Source organism: Scyliorhinus canicula, chromosome 1 (assembly GCF_902713615.1).
Source record: "Scyliorhinus canicula chromosome 1, sScyCan1.1, whole genome shotgun sequence".
NCBI classification, from domain to species: Eukaryota; Metazoa; Chordata; class Chondrichthyes; order Carcharhiniformes; family Scyliorhinidae; genus Scyliorhinus; species Scyliorhinus canicula.
Genome location: NC_052146.1, coordinates 38775897 through 38802531, shown reverse-complemented (window position 1 = coordinate 38802531; position 26635 = coordinate 38775897). Strand labels below are relative to the sequence as shown.

The 26635-nt window shown below is 43.7% G+C and overlaps 1 protein-coding gene across 1 annotated transcript in view; it reads right to left on the bottom strand.

The window, feature by feature from the left end:
- tbc1d10ab (TBC1 domain family, member 10Ab) overlaps nt 1-26635 on the bottom strand; it is a 91568-nt gene that overhangs the window by 5729 nt on the left and 59204 nt on the right. The window contains exons 7-8 of the mRNA XM_038786153.1: nt 22810-22999; nt 19453-19607 (exon numbers count right to left, since the gene is read on the bottom strand). Of these exons, the coding sequence (XP_038642081.1) occupies nt 19453-19607; nt 22810-22999 (345 nt within the window). The remainder of the gene's footprint in view (nt 1-19452; nt 19608-22809; nt 23000-26635) is intronic.

The window sequence follows — 26635 nt, the reverse complement described above, 5'->3', positions numbered from 1 at the left end:
TGCTACCGTGCTGCCCAGAGTTGGTCAGCTGTTTCTTTGTTCCCCAGAATAACCTCCCCTGTTTCTGACAGTAAGGGACACCGTCTTCACCAATCTTTTTCTCTTCACCCAACTACAGAAGCTTTTGTCAGTTTTTACATTCCCCCGCAAGCTTATTCTCATACTCTATTTCCCCTTCTTAATTAATCCCATTGTCCTTCTTTGCTGAATTCTAAACTGCTCCCAATCTCACATCTGCTTTTTTTTGTGGCCAATTTGCATGCCTCTTCCTTAGATCTAATACTATCTCTAATTTCTCTAGTAGTCCATGGTTTGGCCACCGTTCCCCATTTTATATTTGCGCCAGACAGGAATTGCATTATTCTAATGTTTTCCATTGCCCATCACCATTATCCCTTTAAGTAACGTTCCCCAATCCATCATAGCCAACTCGCTCCTCATACCATTTTAGTTTTGTTTATTTAGATTCAGGACCCTAGTTTCAGAATCAATTATGTCACTTTCCATCTTATAAAGAATTCCATCATATTGTGGTCGCTCATCCCCAAGAAATCTCGCACAACTCGATTGTCAATTATTCCTTTTTCAATACACAATACCAGCCTAGGGTGGCCTAGCATGTAGCCTGTTTCTACGCTGCAAATATTAAGTGATTATCCTTATTTTACTAATAATGACTTGAGACATATTAAAAGCCATTTTTATTTTCTCAAGTACTTTTGTGGGTCCTAAGCTTGGTGTTTTCTCTATTCATACACATTGGATAGTGAGTATACAAAAATCGCTCCCTTCCCCTAATTTTGTTTTGGACAACAGTGCTAAATTATAAATCATAGATTTTGCAGGAAATGCTGCTGCATTTATTATAATCCTAGTATTACTCTACTAATATCTAAAAAAGTGCAGCACAAATATGCAAAATATGTATTTTATTATTCAAACCTCTCCTCAATGCATTGAGAAACATTGTCAAATATATAATCTGCAAACCTAAGGATGTTAGGATACAAAATCATGTAAAGTGACACAAACAAAGAATGGAGACAAGCTACTAGCAAAAAACAACTGTTTCAACAAGTCTTCCATCTCCGACAGAGTTGGAGATTATTTTCCCCAACCACATTTTAAGAGATTTACAAGAAAAGCTCCAGATGACTGTGGTATGTGCTGGAAGTATCGAATATTATAACAGGCTCCAGACATTTTCATTTTGCTATACAGTAGACTGAGTAACAGTTGAGAGCAAAGTACAGCAACCATTCTATTAGCTGCCATATAATTAGCAGATTTTGCAGGACGTGTGTTGCAGTAACATTTACCTGCTAAACTACTTTTTGTTGTATAAAAGGTGCTTGAGCAATGCTGGAACAGATATGCAAAGTATTGAAGATAAATCTATTACTGTAGCTCTCTAATCTGATAAGCTTGCAAAAGCAACTTATGTTGTGACCTTAAATGTTGGCAAGATTAGTGCAGACTCATCAAAATATTCACACACCAGATGTTATGAAGTATTAGGAGTAAATAATTGAAGCCACAATAAATTCACCAGGTATGAAAAGGGAAAAGTAATCACCTATAATGTAGCCCATGGTTTGCACCATGCCTCACTTCTGGTCACTAAACGAGGGTTCAGGGGATTAATTTGAGTAGCAGTATCCAGAGCTGAAACATCCCTGGAAATGCTGCCAGATCAGAATGTCTAGGGCTCCCACCTGAAGCTAGTCTGAGACCCCTTGAAAGTAGAATCAGGTAACGGACACATTTTTGGACCCCACCTGCAAATCTTGCAGAAACTGGGCCATCTTTCTAGGCAAGATGCATCAGACCCTCGATCAGTATGCATTTCGGCAGTTTTATGGAAATGTAACCTAATTTGGAGTGAGTCTTCCAAGCATGTAGCCCTCCATGCTGGTTTCTGGCAATGAACCAATTTCTTAGCCAAAGTTTCCAAATTCCTTGAGCAACAATTCAAACCAAAATCACATGGGAAAGATCCTTCTGAATTTGCTTCTGTTTGAAGGAAGTTCCCAGAGTTCAATTTGGGAATCTGATTCAGCAGATGCGTCAATGCCATGAAGTGGTAAGGTTATGTCAACCAAGTGAGTGCTTCAGGAGGTTCCAACAGTCCCTGAATATTCTCAATCACTTTGCATTGAAAATTTGTCAAGTGAAAGTATCTGGGAGATAAATTATTTTGTGAATTCACAATTTTCTTTTTATTTCAGATGAGAGTCAACTGAACATTTGTGTACAAACCTATCTTTAGCATGAATTTTTAAAATTTCATATAGCGGCACTGGAATAATTCTGTCTGGGAGAGTTTGTAAATTAACTTCAGGTTAAAGTGTCAGGTTCCTTTGTGTTTTACTGTGTGAAAGTGTGAGCTTGCATTGTTAGGCAATACATATCTCTGCAAATAAAAGCGCAAACAGACACAAACAAAATAAATATAATAGTTCAAGCAAATAATAAGATGGCATTAACATGACCCACATTGATTTAACAAGAGTTTATGTTTGCTTGTCTGCCAGATAATTAACTCTGCCTGTCACACAATAAGTGTGCTCCCAAAATTCTCATCAAATATCATTTGGACACCTTGAAGGAATATGGTCAGAATAACCAACCTTTGCATCTGGATCTGAACAAAGTATCTCTACCTATTAATGGCATAAAGATAACTCAAGCTAATCTTTATAAGCTCTTTGGTAAGGTTGGAACCAAGCTCCTCCCCAATTCACAGACTTTCTTAAACTTTTGGTTCAAATTTCAAATTGCATACCTGCGAGATGGAACACAACATACTTTGCCACCTTTGCATTAAAACCCATTGAACAATTTCTGCCCCTGATGAAATCATTCCTTCCACAGTGAAAGCATGCAGCCTCTGGCTGCTTCATTGATGGTACAACCAGGAAACTTTTGTAGGAAGTCACAGGCCGTGCCTCTATTTTGAACAAGTTTACATGTTATTAGGATACTTTCATTAAAAAAGCATTTGCTCATGGGATGTGGGTCTCCCTGACAAGGGTAGCATTTATTGTCCTTCCCTAATTACCCCAAGGTGGTGGTGATACACCTTCTTCAACCACTATAGCCAATAAGAACACCAAGAGTGTTCCATTGTTTTGATGTAGTGAAGGAATGGTGATATTTCCCAGTCAGAATGTTGTGAAACTTCATGTGTTGCAGGTTCCCAAACACCTTCTACCCTAGTTCTTCCAGATGGAGGTTGAAAGTGCTGTTGAAGATTTAATGAGTTGCTACAGTTCATCTTCTAGATGCTACATACTTTAGCCCTAGTTCACTGGAGGGAGTGAATGTTTAGTGTGTCAATCAAGAGGGCTGCTTTGTCCTGGGTGGCGTTGAGCTTTTTTTTTTGGGTGTTATTAGAATTCATAGTATCATCAATCTACAGTAAGGAGACAGATCCTTCGGCCCAAACTGGTCCATGCCAATCAAAATGCCCAACCAAGCTAACCCCATTTGCCCCATAATCCCTCTAAACCTTTCCCATCCATCTATCTGTCCAAATGTTGCCAATGTTCCTGCCTCAAGCACTTCCTGCAGAAGCTCATTCCACATACGTACCACCCTCGGGGTAAAAACATTGCTCCTCAGGTTTCCATGAATTCGTCCCCCTCTTAACTTAAACCAATGCCCTCTAGTTCTTGATTCCCCAACCATGGGAAAAAGACTTTTCACCCTATCCATGCCTCTCAATATCTTATACACCTCTATAAAATCACCCCTCAGTCTCCTAAGCTCCAAGAAAAAAGTCCTAGGCTTGTCCAATCGCGCCCTGTAACTTCTCCTGGCAACATCCTTGTAAATCTCTTCTGCACTCTCTCCAGTTTAATAACATATTTCCTATAGCAAGACGACCAAAACTGAACACAGTACAACGTCCTGCACAATTGCAACATAACTTCCCAACTTCTATACTCAGTGCCGTGACTGATGACGGCTAGCATGCCAAAAGCCTTCTTCACTGCCCTATCTACCTGACACTCCATCTTTAGAGAACCGTGCACCTGAACTCCAAGGTCACTCTGTTCCACGAAACTCCCTTAAGGTCCGACCATTCACTGCAAACTTCCTACCTTGATTTGACTTTCCAAAACGCCAACACCTCACACTTATCTGTATTGAACTCTGTTGCCATTTCTCAGCCCACTTCCCCAGCTGATCAAAATCCTGCTCCAATTTTTGATAACCTTCTGCACTGTCTACAATACCACCCACTGATCATGCCATGTAAATTCTCAGCCAAATCGTTGATATAGATAACAACAGCAATGGGCCCAGTACTGACCCCTGAGGTACACCACCAGTCACAGGCCTCCAGTCTGACAAGCATCCTTCCACCATTACCCTCTGGTTCCAATCATCAAGCCAATTGTATATCCAAATTGCCAGCTCTCCCTGGATTCCATTTCGTCTAACCCAAAGCAGCATTCCCCTAAGTAGGTGGGTAGCATTCGATCCTACTGGTGATTTGTGCCTTCTCAATTGTGGAAAACGTGAGGGGTGAGGTGGTGAGTTATCCACCACAGAATTCCCAGTCTCTCCTGCTCTTATAGCCATGGTATTCAAGCGTTTGGAGGCCGGTTTAGCTCACTTGACGAGATAACTTGTTCGATGCAGAGTAAGACCAGCAGTGCGAGTTCAATTCCTGTACTGGCTAAGGTTATTCATGAAGACCCTGCCTTCTCAACCTTGCTCCTCGACCAAGGTGCGGTGTTCCTCAGGTTAAATAACCACTAGTCAGTTTTCCCCCCCAACAGCCTATGGTCACCTGGGACTCTGGTGACTTTACCTTACCTTTATTTAAGTGGCTTTTTCACTTATGTTTCTGGTCAATGGGGATCAACCAGGTTGTTGACTGTGGAAGATTTAATAGTGGTAAAGCTGTTTCATGTCAAGTGGCACTAGTTAGATTCACTCATTGCCTGACATGTGGGCTCAAATGTCAATTGCCACTTCTCAACCTAGCCTGAATGTTGCCCAGATTTTAATGCATGTGGGCACAGATTGCTTTGTTTTCTGAGGATCTGTGAATGGCACTAAACACTGGACAATTATCAAACATTTCTTCTTCTGACCTTATATTGGAAGAAAGGTCATTGATGAAGCAGCTAAAGTAGGTTGGGTGTCGGACACAACCCGGAGGAACTCCTGTAGTGAAGTCCTGGACTGATATGATTGATCATATGATTGGGGGGTTTAAGATTCCTGGACCGCTGGGACCGTTTCCGGGGAAGGTGAGACCTGTACAAGCAGGGCGGTCTACCTCTGAAGCAGGAATAACATCCTTGCTGGTGGGTTTGCTCGTGCTGTTGGGAGGCGTTCAAACTAATTAGGCAGGGGGAGGGGACGCAGACTGTTACCAGAATAGGGACACAACATAAACAGAAAAGCAATCAAGTCAGAGGGAATACAGCAGTAGTAGGTTTCAAGGGAGTAAGTCAAGGCTTGATGGCCTCTACTTTATAGCCAGCAATATTACAGGTAAACGGTTGAGTTAAGGGCGAGGATTGACATGTCGAATTGTGAAATAGTAGCCATTACGGAGACATGGTTGAAGGAGGGGCAGGATTGGCAGAATCAATATCCGGGATATGGAATCTTCAGATGAGACAAAGGAGGGGGTAAAAGAGGAGGCGGCATTGCATTATTAGTTAAGGAGTCAGGTGAGACGATATCTTGGAGGGGACATGAAATGAACCTTCAGGCAGAGCTTAGGAACAAAAAAAGGGACAGCCACATTGTTTATTACAGACCCCCAGAGAGTCAGCAGGAAATTGAGGAGCAAACGTGCACACTTCGCAGAGGTGTGTAACTTTTTACCCAGAGGATGGAATGCACCGGCTGGGAGGGTGGTAGAGGTGGGTTGCCTCACATCCCTTAAAAAGTACCTGGATGAGCACTTGGCACGTCATAACATTTAAGACTATGGGCCAAGTGCTGGCAAATGGGATTAGGTAGGCAGGTCAGGTGTTTTTCATGTGTCAGTGCAGACCCAATGGGCCGAAGGGCCTCTTCTGTGCTGTATAATTCTGAGATCACCAATAAACATCACCATTATCCTTGATGCTAGGTATGACTCCTGCCAGTGGGAAGTTTTCCTGTTTGAGTCAAACGTAGTTACATAATTATATACAATAAGGGATGCTTGGTGACTGGGCCTGAGTAATAGGGATTTCTGGGGAGAAGAATGAAGTGTTGCAATACATCACAACAGCAACATCTTTGTTAGACATGTGGATTGTGGGAGCTGTCTCCTCAGCAAATAGTTTGGTTCCTGAGAGACTGGGAAGGGTGAGAAGTTGGTTTTGACTCTCAGATGTTTAGGTGACTGTTCTTAGGTGCATCTCTAACTGCTACCAGAAAATAAAACGTGGCAGAATAGTCAGCACATAGCCTCCTGGATTTGGTGGATCTGCTATGTTTGTGCAGCATTAAAATAATGGAGGAGTTTGAGTTCCCTATCTACTCAAAACACGGGTTTGAGAGGGGCAGCACTGTGGTGCAGTGGGTTAGCACTGCTGCCTCATGGCGCCGAGGTACCAGGTTCGATCCTGGCTCTGGCTCACTGTTCGTGTGGAGTTTGCACATTCTCCCCTTGCTTGCGTGGGTTTCAACCCCACAACCCAAAAATGTGCAGGGGAGGTGGATTGGCCACGCTAAATTGCCCCTTAATTGGAAAAAATGAATTGGGTAGTCTAAATTTTAAAAAAAGGTTTGAGAAAGCTCTACTCAGTCAAAGGCTTTTTCAAGGCTAGAAATTCTGCTCCTGCAGTAGTGCACAATATTAAACAATTGTCTGGTGTTATTTGTCAAGAGGCATTTTTGGATTGATCTGGTTTTGCCTGGATGCATTAGGCTCGAGGCAATGTACTCCAACCTGGATCTAGTATCATGTTCAGTCCTTAATGATCACAAATAAGAGAAATGCTGCACAGGCATTAGAGTTCTTGTTTCATTTTAATGCATCATAATGACCTTGGCCAATTTGAATGATTTTGAATTTTGTATGGCACCAGCATTTAGTGACATAACATTGGCCTGGACCTTCCATCAGCAGTGAATCTGTGGCTTATGCCACTGACTACATTTTAAAATACTTTGTACCTGAGACTTCCGGTGACGGCGGGGGGAGGCAGCCTCGCAATGGAGGGCTCCCATTCGGGAATGGCATTTTCGGGGCTTTAAGCCCGGTCCCAGGGTCCACAGAGGCAGCAAAAGCAGGGAGAAGGCACAGAGGAGGCACAGTGAAGGCACAGTAAAGGAAAATGTCGAGGGTGAGCAAAAAAACGGCAGTAAAAAAAACAGCTGAAGGTCCGTCGGGGAGTGGAAAGGTTACCAGGGAAAATGGAGGCTGGAGCACAAGGGGAGGCCGCATTGCTTACAGCTGAAGAAATGACTACGGTGATGGCTGCGGAATTCAAAAGGCAGTTTACAAAATACATGGAGACAATGAGGAAGGAGATGAGGGAGATTTTGAATGTGCTGGTGGAGGAGGTGCTTTCCCCGGTGACGACGGCGGTGGCGAGCGCAGTGGCGGAGGTGCAGGAGCAAGGGGAGGTGCTGAAGGAAGTGGAGGAGACATTATTGTAGCACAGTGATCAACTTACCTCGATGGGGAAGGAGATGCGGAAGGTGATAGAGATTAACAAGGATCTGCGAGGAAGAATGGAAAAACTGGAAAACAGATCCAGGCGACAGAATTTGAGGATTGTGAGGCTGTCCAAAGGAGTTGAAGGGCCGAGGCCGACTGAGTATTTAACCGCGATGCAGCGAAACTACTGGGGGAGCGGGAGGATCCCTCCCGATATGAACTGGATCGGGCTCATCGGTCGTGGAGGCCTGTACCAAAGGCGAATGAGCCGCCAAATGTAGTGATTCTGTGCTTCCGTAGGTACAGTGTGAAGGAGAAGGTCTTGTGCTGGGCCAAGCAGAAGCGGGTGGTGCAGTGGGCTGGAGCTGGTATACCTGTATACCAGGACTTTATGGTGGAGCTGGCGAGGATGCGGGCTGCTTTCAACCTGGTGAAGAGGGCACTGTACATTAGCAAGGTGCAGTGCGGCATTGTATATCCAGCGAAGCTAAGGGTGACTTACAAGCTCAAGGACTTTTATTTTGGAACGGCGGAAGTAGCGGAGGAGTTTGCGAAGGCAGAAGGACTGTGGCAGAACTGAGAAATTGAAAAATGGCCATGTGCCAATGTAACCTCATGACTGTATTTTCTTCTTTTTTGTTTCACTGCGTGTGGGTGTATGGGCTAAAGGAGCCAATGTTGTATATATTTGGACAAGGGAAGTGGGGGGACTTTCACTCGAAGTGAGGGCTCTTTGGGGTGTAGGTGGATATGCGAGGTTTGTGTGCTAAAAGGGGTTTCTGGGCTTTCCTAGGGCCGGGCAAGGTTTACAACTCTTGGGACGGTAGTGTGTGTCTGTGTGTGTATGTGTGTGGTGGGGGGGAAAAGAAAGAGTGGACTCTGGTGACCATGGGCAGTCCCGGACTCCTTTTTTCTTTTTCCCCTTTGCTTTTTGTTTCCACCGTGGGAGGGTTTGTTTTATTGGATGCATATATTGACAGGTGGGCCGATGTTTGGGGTGGTGGCAGGATGGGATTGTTATTATTGTTAAGGGGATTGATTTTGTATTTGTTACCATTTACGGTCTGTGGGTGGGGTGTAAATTTTGAAGGAAAATATGAAAATGGAAAATAAAAACATTTAAAAAAATACTTTGTACCTTTTGCATGGGCTGCAGTGGGAAGTTGTTCTCCCAGCTGCAGCATTGATCCGTCAGCAAGGTAAGTGGAGGGGGGTCTCATTGTCAGGTGGAATTCCAGTGAAACCATGCCCCCTTTGACGTCACAAGCTAAAGACATTCTCCTTGAACTCTGCCTTCAGTTCAAGACATCGAATCATTATTAATCTCATCTTTAATCTATTTATAATTCTAGCTCCAACCCCCACAGCTCAGCCCACCCCTCTCCTGCCATCAACAGTTCTGCTCAATCCGAGCCAAGGGCACAGGAGTGTTTTGATTTCCAACGGTTGCTCTCCTCAGTGGGCTTTATGGCTGCTGGCAGCAGCCCTAAAAAAGTGTAAAAAGAAAGATAAAACCGGGGCAAAAAGCCCAGGTTTATGCACTGATAAGATCCCATCAGGACCATCAGCACAAGCTGCCCTGGAGGCCAAAAATGTGCACTGCACGTTCCTGCTTTCAGCATAAGTTGGCACCCCTGCAGCATCATGGTCAGGTCAGGGGAGAGTACTCCGCAGAACCCAGCAGGGAAATCACGTTGTGGGAATATTGACACAAGAAGTGTGGGAGAGTGTCAGCTGAGTTAGCTACTTGCAGTTTGCTGCATAACATATTGGACTTACTGTTCGATGGATGTGCTTTATGATAATCATAGTTAATTTCACCCATTAGCAGAAGTAAACTGGGCAACAGATTTATTGACCACTATACATTCATGAGAAGATGTTTCTGATCAAATTGCTTTTAAGTATCCAGATCAAAATGATGAAATAAAGTTATGTTGCCACTGTGATTAAGGGGGAAAGGCTGTCGCTGTGCATTTCCTCACTGACTTATTTGTTCTTTGGGGGGGGGGGGGGAAGAGTTGGCACTTTGCTAGCTATTTTGTTTTAGTTTCAAATTTGATCTTCACGTTTTCTGTTTTTCAGTGCTTGCATTTTTGTCTTTTCCTGTACATTCCACTGCCTAGCGATTCACAAATCTTTTGGCTTCTTTATATTAAACCCATGGGACCATGATTATTTTTGTGTGTATTTCAGCAAACAATACATACTGACAACCATGCGAGCAATACCCTTCTTTCTATTACTTAAGATAGAACCGAACAATCATTTCACTGGCAATAAAAGTTTACAAATTTTTCCCCTTACAAAGAACAAGGGAAGGCCCTTCAGCCCTCAAAGTCTGCGCCTTTCATGATGCCTGTCTAAACTAAAACCTTCTGCACTTCCAGGGTCTGTATCCCTCTATTTCCATCCTATTCATGTGTTTGTCAAGATGCCTCTTAAACACGGCTATCGTATCTGCTTCCACCACCTCCCCTGGCAGCGTATTGCATGCACTCTCCACTCTCTGTGTAAAAAAAACTTGCCTTGCACTTCTCCTCTAAACTTTCCCCCTTACACCTTAAATCAAAGTCCCCTAGTAATTGACATTCCCACCGTGGGAAAAAGCATCTGACTAGCCACTCTGTCCATGCCACTCAATTTTTTAAACCTCGTCAGGTTGCCCCGCAACCTCCGTCGTTCAAGTGAACAAAATCTAAGTTTATCCAACCTCTCCTCATAGCTAATAACATCCAGACCAGGCAACATCCTGGTAAACCTCTTCTGTACCCTCTCTAAAGCATCCATATCCTTCTGGTAGTGTGGCGATCAGAATTGTACACAATATTCCAAATATGGCCTAACTAAGGTTCTGTACAGCTGCAGCATGACTTGCCAATTTTTATACTCAAATGCCCCGACCGATGAAGGCGATGAAGGCAAGCATGCCATATGCCTTATTGACTGCCTTATCCAACTGCATTGCCACTTTGTGATCTGTGGACCTGTACTCCCAGACCTGTCTGCCTATCAATACTCCCAACGGTTCTGCCATTTATTGTATAATTCCGACCTGTAGGGCAGCACGGTGGCGCAGTGGTTAGCGCTGCTCTCTCATGATGCCGAGGACCTGGTTTCGATCCCGGCCCCAGGTCACTGTACGTGTGGAGTTTGCACATTCTCCCAGTGTCTGCGTGGGTCACTCCCCCACAACCTAAAGATGTGCAGGGTAGGTGGATTGACCACGCTAAAAAGAATTGGGTACTTTAAATTTTTTATTTAAAAAAAAAAAATAATTCCCACTTGTATTAAACTTTCCAAAATGCATTGCCCCACATTTGTCTGGATTAAACTCCATCTCCCATTTCACCACTCAAGTCTCCAACTGATCTATATCCTGCTGTATCCTATGCCAATTCTCTCCACTATGCGCAACTCCACTAATCTTTGTGTCCTCCACAAACATGCTAATCAAACCAGCTACATTTTCCTCCAAATCATTTATATACACTACGAACAAAGATCCCAGCACTGATTCCTGCTGAACACTACTAGTCACAGCCTTCCATTAAGAAAAGCACTCTTCCACTGCTACCCTGTTTTCTATGATCCAGCCAGTTCTGTAACCATCTTGCCAGCTCACCTCTGATCCCGTGTGACTTCACCCTATCTCCCAATCTGTCATGAGGGACCTTGTCAAAAGCTTTACTGAAGTACATGTAGACAACATCCACCTCTTCCATCATAAATTATCTTTCTCGCTTCCTCAAAAAATTCAACCAAGTTCGTGAGACACAACTTCTCCTTCACAAAACAATACTGCCCATCGCTAATAAGTCAATCTGTTTCCGAATGTGAGTAAATCCTGTCACCAAGAATCTTTTCCAATAAATTCCCAACCACTGATGTAAGGCTCACCGGCCTATAATTTCCTGTAAGAAGTCTTACAACATCAGGTTAAAGCCCGACAGGTTTGTTTCGAATCACTAGCTTTCAGAGCACTGATCCTTCCTCACGTCGAGTCATCTCCACATTATAATTTCCTGGATTACCCTTCTTAAAGGGCCATTGGCCATTCTCCAGTCCTCTGGGACCTCACCTGTAGCCAACGGAGATACAAAGATTTCTGTCAATACCCCAGCAATTTCCTCCCTCAGTATTCTGGGGTATACTCCATCAGGCTCTGGAGACCTATCTACCTTGGTGCTTTTAAACACCATACACCTCCTCCTTTTTGATATGTACATGACCCAGAATATCTACTCGGCCTTCCCTAGACTCAATCCATCAAGTCCGCCTCTTTGGTGAATACTGATGCAAAACACTCATTTAGTACCTCACCCATTTCCTCTGGTTCCACGCATAGATTCCCTCCTCAGTCCTCAAGTGGACCAACCCTTTCCCTGGCTGTCCTGTTGCTCTTCATATACGTATAAAATGCCTTGGGATTTTTCTTAATCCTATTTGCCAAGGACTTTTCATGACCCACTTTAGCCCTTCCAACTTCTTGCTTAACTTCCTTCCTACTTTCCTGATACTCTTTAAGGGCTTTGGCTGTTCTCAGCCTTTTGAGACCTTACAAATGCTTCCTTTTTCTTTTGGGCTAGGTTCACAACATCCCTCGTTATCCAAGGTACCCGAAATTGCCATATTTATCCTTCATCTTCACAGGAGAATGCCGGTCCTGAATTATTTTTTAAAAAATTTTGAGTACCCAATTCTTTTTTCCCCAATTAAGGGACAATTTAGCATGGCCAATTCACCTACCCTGCATATCTTTTTGGGTTGTGGGCGTGAGCCCCACACAGACACGGGGAGAATATGCAAACTCCACACACCCGGGGTTGGGATCGAACCCATGCCCTTAACACTGAGGCAGCGGTGCTAACCATTGCGCCATCATGCTGTCCCACCGGTCCCGAATTCTAATCAATTGATATTTGAAACACTCCCAAATGTCAGATGTTGATTTATCTTCAAACAGCCAACCCCAATCTAAGTTTTCCGTTCCTGTTTAATATTGTAATGATTAGCCTTCCCCTAATTTAGCACCTTCACCGAAAGACTACGCTCATCCTTATCCACGAGTATCTTAAAACTTATGGAATCACGGTCACTTTTCCCGAAATTCTCCCTGCTGATACTTTGATCACCTGGCCGGGCTCATTCCCCAATACCAGGGCCAGTACGGTTCCTCCCTAATTGGACTATTCACATATTGTTTCAAGAAACCTTCCTGGATGCTCCTTGCAAATTCTGTCCATCCAAGCCTCAAGCACTAAGTGAGTCCCTGTCAATATTGGGGAAGTCAAAATCACCCACCACAACAACCCTGTTGTTTTTACATCTTTCCAAAATTTGTCTACGTATCTGCTCCTCTATCTCCTGTTGGCTGATGGGAGACATGTAGTAAACCCCCAACATTGTGATTGCATCCTTCCTATTCCGGAGCTCTGCCCATAATAACACCCCCCCCCCCCCAATGATTGACCAACCAGAGTTTCCAGACTTTAAAAAATATATACAAATTTAGAGTACCCAATTCTTTTTTTCCCCCAATTAAGGGGCAATTTAATATGGCCAATTAACCTACCCTGTACATCTTTGGGTTGTGGGGGTGAAACCTATGCAAACACGGGGAGAATGTGCAAACTCCACATGGATAGTGAGCCAGAGCCGGGATCGAACCCGGAACCTCAGCACTGTGAGGCAGCAGGGCTAACCCACTGCCCCATCGTGCTGCCCTCCAGATATTTTGTTTAATTTCAGCTTTCCAGCCATCACAGATCTTTGCGTTTCATTTTTTCATTGCCTTAATCCACCCCTCATTTTAATTTGGAGATTGTAGCTTTACATCATCCATAGTTATTGTTTGGTAACTTGACGTCTTCCTCATTCATATTTGGAAATACAAGTTTATCTATGACCGTCTGAACATCCCAACCCAAGTTTCACCCCCGTCAGTACTGGGTGTGTCCATAAATTTCATAAACAGACATTGCTTTCTGGAATGCTGTATGTCAACTTGTTTTACATGTTTAGCATGCATTCCTGAGCAAAACGACAAATGACCTCAGTATATCATAGTTAGTGCTTCCTTTTTTATAACCTAAGCAAAGTGTTTTTAGAGAAATGCCAAAATGCTTAGGAGTTAATCCAATCTATAAAGGAAAATATTTAACAAAATTACTCTTGCTATGCTTCAATAAGTGAGTATTATTCATCAATGTAATCTTCAAAAATATATATATTTAAAAAAAACTTTTTAGAGTACCCAATTCATTTTTCCAATTAAGGGGCAATTTAACGTGGCGAATCCCCCAAGCCTGCACACATCTTCGGGTTGTGGGGGCGAAGCCCACGCAGACATGGGGAGAATGTACAAACTCCACACGGACAGTGACCCAGAGCCGGGATCGAACCTGGGACCTCGGTGCCGTGCGGGAGCAGTGCTAACCACTGCGCCACCGTGCTGCCTCACCTTCAAAAATATTAATGGTAACTTTACCCTCTAGACATGGGCACCTGAACAAATTCAATCAATCATCATTTCTTTGGAACACATTCAGGAATAACAGCTGGGAAGCACTTTTTAGTAAACTCATGGGGCCATATGAATTTTGGGCATGTTTCAGCAATCAATATATATCAACTACCATGCTATCAACATCCTTCTATTCAAGCAGCTAAGTTAATGTGCACACATTAACGTACAAGCCCATGAAGGATGATGTGATGAGTCCCCGTGTCTGCGTGGATTTCACCCCCACAACCCAAAGATGTGCAGGTTAGGTGGATTGGCCATGCTAAATTGCCCCTTAATTGGAAAAAAAAGAATTGGGTACTCTAAAATTATAAAAATGAAGGATGTGGTGGCAAGAAGAGTTGACCTTTTGTGGATTGAATGTCACAGGAGCTTTAATGCTTTGGCATCATTGTACTAAATGGCTGGCTACGAAAAAGGACAAAGAACAATACAGAAAATAATTAACTGGGGGGAAACCGACTTCAGTGGGGTAAGACTTAATCTGGGGTAAATAAATTGGAGTTAGGTCCCCCACAATTTCTCATGCACATGCAGCTCCTCAGAGATGCATCAAATTCCGCACATACACTGTCAACATCCAGTTTTACTTCTTGGCCACTTTAAAGCCTCTGATTGGTCAAGCTGGTAGTACTGAATGAGCAAAGATTTCCTCCAATTAAATATATGGAAGACTGAAACTATTGCCTTCGGTCCTCGCCACAAACTTTGTTTTCTTTTTTAGAATTATAAATTTAGAATATCCAATTCATTTTTTCCAATTAAGGGGCAATTTAACGTGGCCAATCCACCTATCCTGCACATCTTTGGGTTGTGCGGGTGAAACCCACGCAGACACGGGGAGAATGTGCAAACTCTACACGGACAGTGACCCAGAGCCGGGATTCAAACCCAGGTCCTCAGTGCCATAGGCAGCAATGCTAACCACTGTGCCACCATGCTGCCCCGCAAACTGTTTTCTAACCATCAATTACATCTCTCACTGTGGCCACTCTTGAGGTACAACCAGACTGTCACAACCACAACATCTTGTTTGACCATGAGTGTAACCTCTGATCCCTATATCCCAGGGGTGGGCAAACTTTTCCGTGCAAGGGCCACATTCAGAAATTCACAATTTTAAAGGGCCGCATAGTATATTTTTTTTATAAATTTAGATTACCCAATTATTTTTTCCAAGTAAGGGGCAATTTAGTGTGACCAATCCACCTACTCTGCACATTTTTGGGTTGTGGGGGCGAAACCCACGCAGACACGGGGAGAATGTGCAAACTCCACACGGACAGTGAACCAGAGCCGGGATCGAACCTGGGACCTCAGCGCCATGAGGCAGCTGTGCTAACCACTAGGCCACCGTGCTGCCCTCCCGCATAGTATATTAAGTAAAATAATTACTTCACCAGATTATGATTCTGGGCGCCTCATATAGAACATATCGGCCCTCGACGTTGTGCCGAGCAATGATCACCCTACTCAAGTCAACGTATCCACCCTATACCAGTAAGTAACCCAACAGCCCCCCCCATTAACCTTAAAAAAATAATTAAAAATTTGAGAAATTTTTTTTTTTATTTTAAAAAAAAAAAAATTTTTTTTTTTTTAATGACTTGGTGGGCCGCATAAAGACCTTTGGCGGGCCGCATGCGGCCCGCGGGCCATAGTTTGCCCACCCCTGCTATATCCTCTCCATCTGACTACCTACTTCCAACTCTATAATATCAACTGTCTCGGACACACAGCACATCTGCTGCTGGAGCTCTCATCCATGCTCCAGATACTCTCTTGGGTGGCCTCCACAAACACGAGCTCAGCCAAATCCCTACTTGCTGTATGACAGTCACCACCTCCAAGTTGTTTTTCTCTTTTTAAGACACTCCTTAATCCTACCTCTTTGATCAAGCTTTTGGTCATCTGTTTTTAAGGGCAGCATGGTAGCACAAGTAGCTAGCACTGTGGCTTCACAGCGTCAGGGTCCCAGGTTCGATTCCCCGCTGGGTCACTGTCTGTGCGGAGTATGCACGTTCTCCCCGTGTCTGCGTGGGTTTCCTCCGAGTGCTCCGGTTTCCTCCCACAGTCCAAAGACGTGCAGGTTAGGTGGATTGGACATGCTAAAATTGTCGTTAGTGTCCAAAAAAGATTAGGAGGGGTTATTGGGTTACCGGGATAGGGTGGAAATTAGGGCTTAAGTGGGTCAGTGCAGACTCGATAGGCCGAATGGCCTCCTTCTGCACTGTATGTTCTATGTTCTATGTTTTAACACCAAAAGAGAAAATGCTGGAAAATCTCAGCAGGTCCAGCAGCATCTGTAGGGAGAGAAAAGAGCTAACGTTTCGAGTCCAGATGACCCTTTGTCAAAGCTAAAAGACATAGGAAGTGGGAGATATTTATACTGTGGGGTGAGGGGATGAAAGATGAGTCATAGCCACAGAAACCAAGGGAAAAGAGTGTTAATAGCCACAGAAACCAAGGAAAAAAAGAGTGCTAATGGCAGTCCCCAGTGCGAATAAAAGGTGTGAAAGGCCAAACAGCAGCAAAACTTTCAGAGGGTAAACTGTGACTGATTTGGGGGGGGGGGGGAATATATATATATATATATATATATACACACACACACACACATGAAGACATGAAATAAATAAAATGCAAAAGACAGTAACAATGAAATTGAATGAAAACAAAGGGGTCGAGGTGGGGTAGAGCTAATTATCTGAAGTTGTTGAATTCGATGTTGAGACCGGAAGGCTGTAGTTTGCCTATGATGAGATGCTGTTCCTCCAGTTTGCATTGGGCTTCACTGGAACATTGCAGCAGGACAAGAACAGACATAAGACCATAAGACCCTAAGACATAGGAGCAGAATTAGGCCACTCGGCCCATTGAGTCTGCTTCGCCATTCAATCATATCAGGCTAATTTGCCTCATCCCCATTCTCCTGCATTCTCCCCATAACCCCTGATCACCTTATTAATCATGAACCTATCTATCTCTGTCTTAAAGACACTCAGTGAATTGGCCTCCACAGCCTTCTGCAGCAAGAGTTCCATAAATTCACCACCCTCTGGCTGAAGAAATTGCTCCTCATCTTGGTTTTAAAGGATTGTCTCTTTAGTCTGAGATTGTGTCCTCTGGTTCTAGTTTTTCCTACAAGTGCAAACATCCTCTCCACATCCACTCTATCGAGGCCTCGCAGTATCCTGTAAGTTTCAATAAGATCCCACCTCATCCTTCTAAACTCAAACAAGTACAGACCCAGAGTCCTCAACCGTTCCTCATACGACAAGTTCTTCATTCCAGCGATCATTCTTGTGAACCTCCTCTGGACCCTTTCCAAGGCCATAACATCATTCCTTAGATACAGGGCCCACAATATTCCAAATGTGGTCTGACCGTACAGACTCAGAAGTACATCCCTGGTCATGTATTCTAGCCCTCTTGACAGGAAGGCTAACATTTCATTTGCCTTCTTAACTGCCGACTGAACCTGTACACTAACCTTAAGGGAATAGTGAATAAGGACTCCCAAGTCCCTTTGTGCTTCTGATTTCCTAAGCATTTCCCAATTTAGAAAATAGTCTATGCCTAAATTCCTCCTTCCAAAGTGCATAACCTCACACTTTTCCACATTGTATTTCATTTGCCACTTCATTGTCCACTCTCCTAGCTTGTGCAAGCCCTTCTGCAGTCCGCTTGCTTCCTCAATACTACCCGTCCCTCTACAGATCTTTGTATCATCTGCAAACGTAGCAACAGTGCCTTCCAGATCATTAATGTATATTGTGAAAAGTTGTGGTCCCAGCACAGACAGGCACACCACTAGTCACCAACTGCCATCCTGAAAAAGACCCCTTTATCCCCACTCTTTGCCTTCTGCCAGTCAGCCAATCCTCTATCCATGCCAGGACCTTACCCTTAACACCATGGGCTTTTAACTTATTTAACAGTCTTCTATGCGGCACCTTGTCAAAGGCCTTCTGGAAATCTAAATAAATCACTGGTTCTCCTTTGTCTAACTTCCTTGTTACCTCCTCAAAGAACTCTACAACAGATTTGTCAGACATGGCCTCCCTTTGACAAAGCCGTGCTGACTCAGTCCTATTTTACCATACGCTTACAAGTACTTCGCGATCTCATCTTTAATAACAGACTCTAAAATCCATGGCCGAAGTTGGGCTAACAGGCCAATAATTTCCCGTCTTCTGCCTCCCTCCCTTCTTAAACAGTGGTGTTACATTAGCCACTTTCCAGTCCTCTGGGAGCCTTCCTGCCTCTAGGTGATCCCTGAAAGATCATCGCAAATGCCTCCATAATTTCCTCAGCTCTCTCCTTTAGTACCCTGGGGTGTAGTCCATCCGGTCCAGGTGACTTATCCACCTTCAGACCTTTCAGTTTCCCCAGAATCTTCTCCTTAGTAATGGTCACTGCACTCACCTCTGCCCCCTGATTCTCCTGGAGCTCTGGCATCCCACTGGTGTCTTCCACATTTGGGCATGGGAGCAGGGTCTTGTGTTAAAATGCCAAGCAACAGGAAGGTCAGGGTCCTGAATGTGCACAGACCGACAGTGCTCAGCAAAGCGATCACCCAGTCTGCGTTTGGTCTCTCCGATATAGAGACCACATTGGGAGCAGCAGATGTAATGGACCAAATTGAAAGAAGTGCAAGTGAAATGCTGCTTAACCTGGAATGAGTCTTTTGGGCCTGGGATAATAAGCATGGAAGAGGTAAAAGGGCAGGTGTTACACCTCTGCGATTGCATGGGAAGGTGTCATGGGTGATGGGAGGGGTATTGGGTATGGTAGAGGAGTGGACTAGAACTCGGAGGGAACGGTCTCTGCAGAATGCTGATGGGAATGAAGAGAAGGTGTGTTTGGTGGTGGTATCACGCTGGAGTTGGCAAAAATGGTGGAGGATTATGCTTTGCCTATGGATGCTGATGGGGTGAAATGTGAGAATTAGGGGGGCTCTATCCTCGTTATCCATCAGTTTTAATATCAACTTATGTGGCTTGGTGCCAAATCTTGTTTAATAACACTTGAATGGCCTTGGGATGCTTCACTACATTACAACAATTTTCATGTTTGTAAGTGACCAAGGCTGATCAAAATCTTTCCTTCTTCACATACCAATTCCCAGTTAATTGCCTTAAATTGGAATACAGCAGCTTCCTCTCCTGTTGTCTGATGAAAACACACAAATTTTCGAGGAATAAGCCATTTCACAACAGTTCAGCATGGCTTGCAAAAGAACGTTACTCGTCCCGTCATCTTGCATTCAAATGTAAAGGCAATAATGTTGGTTTCCTACCTCTCGCACAAGAAAGCCATCTTGCATATATCTGGGATCAATGTTGCGCAGTTTTTCCATGGTCTCGTACTGGCCTTGACATTTCTTCAGTTTGTCTGAAGAGCCGAGTGTATATTTCAGCAGGATGAGGCCAACTCGAAATATCACCTTTACACCTGGATAGAGTAAAAATGAAAAAGCAAATAGCAATTGGCACATTAACCTCATCAGGAGCAAAATGGAACTTTTACAATTTATTTTTACACTGAACAATTAACTTTGTTTTTAAAAACATGAACATAATCCTGCAGCACTCAATGATTAAGAATCTTTACGAACATTCACCCAACTGACCAAGGGCTAGAACACAGTAAACAGCAATCAGGTCCCGGTTGGGGCCGCATCTGGCATGGGCTTGCAAAATCCTACCAACTGTTCTGGCTTGAGACAATTCACACCTCTTTAACCTGGGGTTACCCCTATCTCTGGATCTGTAAAGATTTAATTACCTGCAAATGCTCACATTCAAAGCATTGTCTGGCATCTTTGAATTTATCTGTATATACGTTTCTGGAACAGACCTCTTCATTCACCTGAGGAAGGAGCAGTGCTCCGAAAGCTAGTGTTTGAAACAAACCTGTTGGACTTTTTTTTTTTAAATAAATGTTTTTATTTTCCATTTTTTCACATTTTCCTCAAAATTTACACCCCACCCACAGACAGTAAACGGTAACAAATAAAAAAAATCAATCCCCTTAACAATAACAACGATCCCATCCTCCCACCACCCCAAACAACGGCCCACCTGTCAATATATGCATCCAATAAAACAAACCCTCCCACGGTGGAAACGAAAAACACACACACACACCACACAGCCGTCCAACCTCTGAAAGAGTACCGTACATGATACCCAAGAATTGTAAACCCCCCCACCTCCTCCCGTCCACTGCCTCTTTTAAAACTCCTCCCCCCAACCTCTGTTCCATCCCCCCAACTTTCCACCCCGGCTAGACCACTCGAACCCTGTTCTGCCTGGCTCTGATGGCCGCAGCCCCTCCCCCCACCTCACTCCCGTTCACTGGCTGGCTTAAACCGGCCAGCGTGGAGGCCCCCGCCCGGGTCCCGTTCCCGGCCCTAGGAAAGCCCAGAAATCCCCTTTTAGCATACACAACCCGCATATCCACCTACACCCCAAAGAGCCCTCACTTCGAGTGAAAATCCCATCACTTCCCTTGTCCAAATATATACAACATTGGCTCTTTTAGCCCATAGACCCGCACGCAGTGGAACAAACAAAAAGAAAATACAGTCATGAGGTTACATCGGCACATGGCCATTTCTCAATTTCTCAGTTCTGCCACAGTCCTTCTGCCTTCGCAAACTCCTCCGCCGTTTCCGCTGTTCCAAAATAAAAGTCCTTGAGCTTGTAAGTCACTCTCAGCTTCGTTGGATATACAATGCCGCACTGCACCTTGCTAATGTACCGTGCCCTCTTCACCCAGTTGAAAGCAGTCCGCCTCCTCACCAGCTCCACCGTAAAGTCCTGGGTATACACGTATACCAGCTCCAGCCCACTGCACCACCCGCTTCTGCTTGGCCCAGCACAGGACCTTCTCCTTCACACTGTACCTACGGAAGCAGAGTCACTACCCTTGGCGGCTCACTCGCCTTTGGTACAGGCCTCCACGACCGATGAGCCCGATCCAGTTCATATCGGGAGGGATCCTCCCCCTCCCCCATTAGTTTCGCCAGCATCGCAACAAAATACTCAATCGGCCTCAGCCTTCAACTCCTTCGGGCAGCCCCACAATCCTCAAATTCGGTCGCCTGGATCTGTTTTCCATGTCATCCAATTTTCCTCGCAGATCCTTGTTCACTTCCATCGCCTTCCGCATCTCCTTCCCCATCGAGTTAAGTTGATCACCATGCTGCAATAATGTCTCCTCCACTTCCTTCAGCGCCTCCCCTTGCTCCTGCATCTCCGCCACTGCCGTCGTCACCGGGGAAATCGCCTCCTCCACCAGCACATTCAAAACCTCCCTCATCTCCTTCCTCATTGTCTCCATGTATTTTGTAAACTCCCTTTTGAATTCCTCAGCCATCACCTTAGTTATTTCTTCAGCCGTAAGCAATACGGCCTCCCTTGGTGCTCCAGTGTCCATTTTCTTTACCGACCCCGCGGTGACCTTTCTACTCCCCGACAGACTTTCAGCTGTTTTCATGGCCGTTTTTTATACTGGTCCTCGACATATCCCTTCCCTGTGCTTTCTCCTGACCTTTACCGCCTTTGCTGCCCCTCGGATCGGGCGTCAATCCCCAACAATTCCGTTCCCGAACGGGAGCCCTCCAACGCGCGGCTGCCTCCCACCCGCCAAAGTCCCCCAAACCTTTTGGACTTTAACTTGTTGTTGTAAGACTTCTTACTATGTGACATACAATACAAACTGCTGGGAAACAGATTTTTTTCATCGATTTCCATTCATCTGATTTTATCCAGCTCTTTCTGAATTAATTTGCAGTTACAAATTTGGGGAAATAACCTCAAGTAAAATGCATCCATTGTGTGGCTTCACACTCACCTATGCCATCAAGAGCAATTATGGATAAGCAATAAAGTAGGACTTTCCTATGATATCCATATCCCATGAATGAATTTTTAAAAAGCCAGTTTTTCATTTAAAAAAAAATCTTAGTTTGTTTGATAATCATAGTACTCAAAGTAAGGAATGTGGTGCAGTGAAATGATTTGCTTCACATTTCACACCTCCTCATCCGGCATTTTTAGACAGTTGTAACATGGTTATTTACAGAATAAAGCACTCCCTACAATGCATCTTAGGCCCATCCTCAGAGGAACACACTGATTGCAATAATTACCTTTTCTATTTCCCATATCACTGCCCACTGAACTTCAGTGAGACTGCAGATTTAATGCCAGTTAGAAACAGCTTTTCCCAAGGGAGCCTGCACTCTCTACAAATTGGGTTGGAAATCCATAAGCTCAGCTCGCTCATGCTATTAACCTCAAAAAGGTAGGCAACACATTACCTGGGCACACAGGAATTGAGGTCACAAGCAGCACTTAATGACTATCAACGCCATATGTCACAAGATAGGACATGGAAAAGTATTGATGGCACCCTAGAGTTCCCAAGTCAATATGCAGTTGGAATTAGATGCTTAATCAGGAAGGATAAAATTCGTAAATTAGGTCAGCCAGGCTACGAAAATGAACTTCCAGCAGTCAGGCCATTAATGAAACTTGCAAAATACTAGTCGCCTCCTGCCAGCCTGCATCCAAACATCAGCTATATATCAGCTGGCTGGCGCTAGCACTAAAGTAGTCAAGAATGCACAAGAGTTTTGATTATATACCTTCACAGAAGAACATGTCCCAAATTCTCAGCACAGATACCCAAGGTAAAGTTCTTGAAAATGCACACATGAACCATTCAGTCATGTAGAGGATGGGGTCAATTTTGTACTTGTTAAGATGCTTATGTGCCACTGGCGAAACCTTACGCAACAAGGCAAAGAAGATCTCCCCATCCAACTGGATTGCTTCCTGAGGAACAAATCAGAGTTATGAAAATATGACAATTTCTATTGAAACTTCTATTGAAAATTGAAAAAAACTCTGCTTGAAACTATTTTAGACAGTAATTGAAGCACATAACCTTTAATGGGGTTTTATAGTTCTGAACAGTAGCTGTGAAATGCAAAACAAATCTTTGGAATGCAGAATAAATTCAGAACAGAATTAGTACATGTTTAGGCAGTCCAGAAGTCAACGGTACCGGTCAAGTTTATCCTGATCAGAATGTTCGAATGTAACATTATAACTGAGGTAAGACAGAGCTGAGAGGAGGCATTTTCAGGATAGCAACCTGTAACTAGTGGATTGCCATAGGGATGCATGCGGGGGCAACAATTCTTCACAATATATATGTTAATGACTTGGACAAAGGAAGTGAATGCACGATTGCCAAGTTTGCGAGTGACACAAACATATGTGGGAACGTAAGTGCTGAGTATGACACAAATAATCTACAGAGTGATATAGACAAGTTAGGTGAATGGGCAAAAACTTAGCAGATGAAAAATATGAAGGCATGCACTTTGGTAGGAAGAATAACAGAGCTGAATATTATTTATCATGGCAAATAGGAGAAGTAGGTAATTCAACCCTTCGTACCTGCTCCGCCATTCAGTCCAATCATGGCTGAACTCTTCCTGGTCTCAAATCCATCTCCTTACCTTTAACCCGTTTTCTATCATGACTCCGATTCCACCTACTATGAGGCAGCGAGTTCCACAAATTCAACCTAGTGAACCTTCTCTGCACAGCCTCCAATGCCATTATATCTTTCCTTTGATAAAGGGACCAAACCTTTTCACAGTATTCCCTTTACCCTCTGCGGGTGGTAATTAGTAACATGGAGAAAGGCTGAACAAAACTACCAGCACTGAGGGATTTGGGGTCCGTGTGCATGAATCACAAAAAGCTAGCCATGTTCAGCAGGTAATTAGGAAGCAAATGAAATGTTAGCCTTTATTTCAAAAGGAATGGAATATAAAAATAGGAAAGCCCTGCTAAAACTATATAATGCACCAGTTAGACCGCACCCGGAATACTGTGAAAAGGTTTGGTCCCTTTATCCAAGGAAAGATATAATGGCATTGGAGGCTGTGCAGAGAAGGTTTACTAGGTTGATCCCAGGTACGGAGGGATTTTCTTATGACGAGAGGTTGAGTAGATTAGGCCTGTACTCGTTGGGAGTTTAGAAGAATGAAAGGCAACCTTATTGAGACATGTAGGATTCTCAGGGAGATTGACAGGGTAAATGCTGAGGATGCTTCCTCTTGTGGGAGAGGCAAGAGGGCATAATCCTAGAGTAAGGGGTCAACCATTTTGACAGCGCTGAGGGGGAATTTTGTCTCAGAGTGTTGAATCCTTTACCACAGAGCTGTAAAGGCTGAGTCATTAAGTATGTTCATGACGGAGATAAACAGATATTTAATCAGTAAGGGGATCAAGAGTTATGGGAATTAGGCAGGAAAGTGGAGTTGAGGATATCAGATCAGCCATGATCGCATTGAATGGCAGAGCAGACCTGATGGGCTGAATCGCCTACTTCGGCTCCTATATCTTATCAATTAGATTCACAATAAACTGGAGTAGTAATTAGTAGCAAAATTAAATACAATGAAAGCAATATTTTAAAGTTACCCATCAAAAGGTTTATTGGAAAGTCACAAAGGTGGCACAGTGGCTAGCACTGTTGCCTCAGCACCAGGGACCCGGGTTCAATTCTGGCCTTGGGTGACTGTGTGGAGTTTACACGTTCTCCCCATGTCTGCGTGGGTTTCCTCCTGGTGCTCCGGTTTCCTCCCCAGTCCAAAGATATGCAGGTTAGATAGATTGGCTGTGCTAAATTGCTCCTTATTGTCGAGAGATGTGAATAGGTTATGGGGTTACAGAGGTAGGGCAGTGGACTGGGTCGAAATGTTGGTGCAGACTCAATGGGCCAAATGGCCTCCTTCTGCACTGTGTAGATTCTATGAATCTATCCATGCAGTATTAAGCATTTTAGATCAGATGGCATTTGGCTCTATCCAGTGCCCATTCTTAAATAAGCAGGGGTACTAACATTGGCTTCATTACCACACAATAAAGGAAAGGGGAATTTCAGTTAAAATTTGTATTGTGACCAGACTGGCGTATAATTCCTACTTTACAGTCAAATCACCTGAACATAGTCAGTCACTTCATGTATTAAGAGTATCTACCTGGGTGAAGCATCAAAAGGCTGTCAACATCTTTGGAATAGCACGGCTAGTCGGAAGTGTAAAATGCTGCACATATCTCTAGAATTTACAAATACCAAATTGAGCTAATATTGTATCCAGGCAACTACATATGGCACTTCAATTATAGAGCTTTATTTGAAATCCAGGCTGAGCAGTAGATTCACATGAGGGATTCCTGCACAATGCCACTACTGTATATAATTTGAGCTGAAAATTTTTTTTGGCAACAGCAGCTAGAATGCCACTGTTCAAGTGCAGAAGGAAATTAAGCCCCTCACGATAGAAAACAGCAAAACTGAATAGCTGCCAAATTAGGAGATAAAGGCAACTATGTTTAGCGTGTAGACTTGAGAGACTATGTCTAAACTGAACAGTAAAACCTTATGTCAAAGAGCGAGAAATGTACAATGCCCAAGTGTTTGTGCAAGTGGAAGTTTAAAGGTTGAATTTTGTCCTCTGTAGTGAGTATGATGACAAGCTAGTACTTTGGTAAGGTACGACAAGCCCAAGCTATATGCCACCGGCAAAACGCACATATTTTAGCAACATCCTAAAAAATAGAAGGTGAAAACGCAGCCACGTACATGGACATGAAAGTCAATATTATGAAATGTATTTAGCTGAATTTTCTAATTGAAACATCACACCGTAAATTTTCAAAAAGTAGGTTTCGTGAAAAACAAAATTGATTTTTAATCAAAAAAGCCATTTTTCAAGTTTTTTTTACCCCATCATACAATTATTAATTGTAAGTTAAGAGGGGAAAATGTGCTTTTCTGAAAAAAAAATTTTTATTACACATGAAACCAAAGCAAAATTGCACTGCTTCATTGATGTGAAAAAGAGAATTCAGTCAACAAGCACTTTTTTTAAATAAATAAATCGGTGAAGTAAAACCAGAGGTGACTGGCAGAAAACAAGTCTTGCATTTGTAGCTTATGGAGCATAAAGATACTTATTATTAAATGCCTTAAAATTCCTGAAGTTACAATTATGAGGTTTATTAGATTGTTATGTTTTGCAACTGTCTTTAAGAAAAATGAGTGGTCATGTGATCTGTTCTGAAAGGGCAGCATGGTGACATAGTTTTTAGCACTGCTGCCTTACGGCGCCGTGACCAGGGTTCGATCTCGGGCCTGGGTCACTGTCAGTGTGTGGAGTTTGCACATTCTCCCTGTGTCTGCGTGGGTCTCAGCCCCACAACCCAAAAAGACGTGGAGGGTACCAAGAGGTTAGCAAATATTCTAAAAGTACAAAGCAAAAGAAGCATCTTTCAACCATTTTTCTCACATGCATTCAGGCAAATGTAGTCAGTTACACAGAAAGAAGATTGTACCACTGTGCATAACTATTAAACTGCAGAATTCCCACCACTATTTTCTTCTGCCAC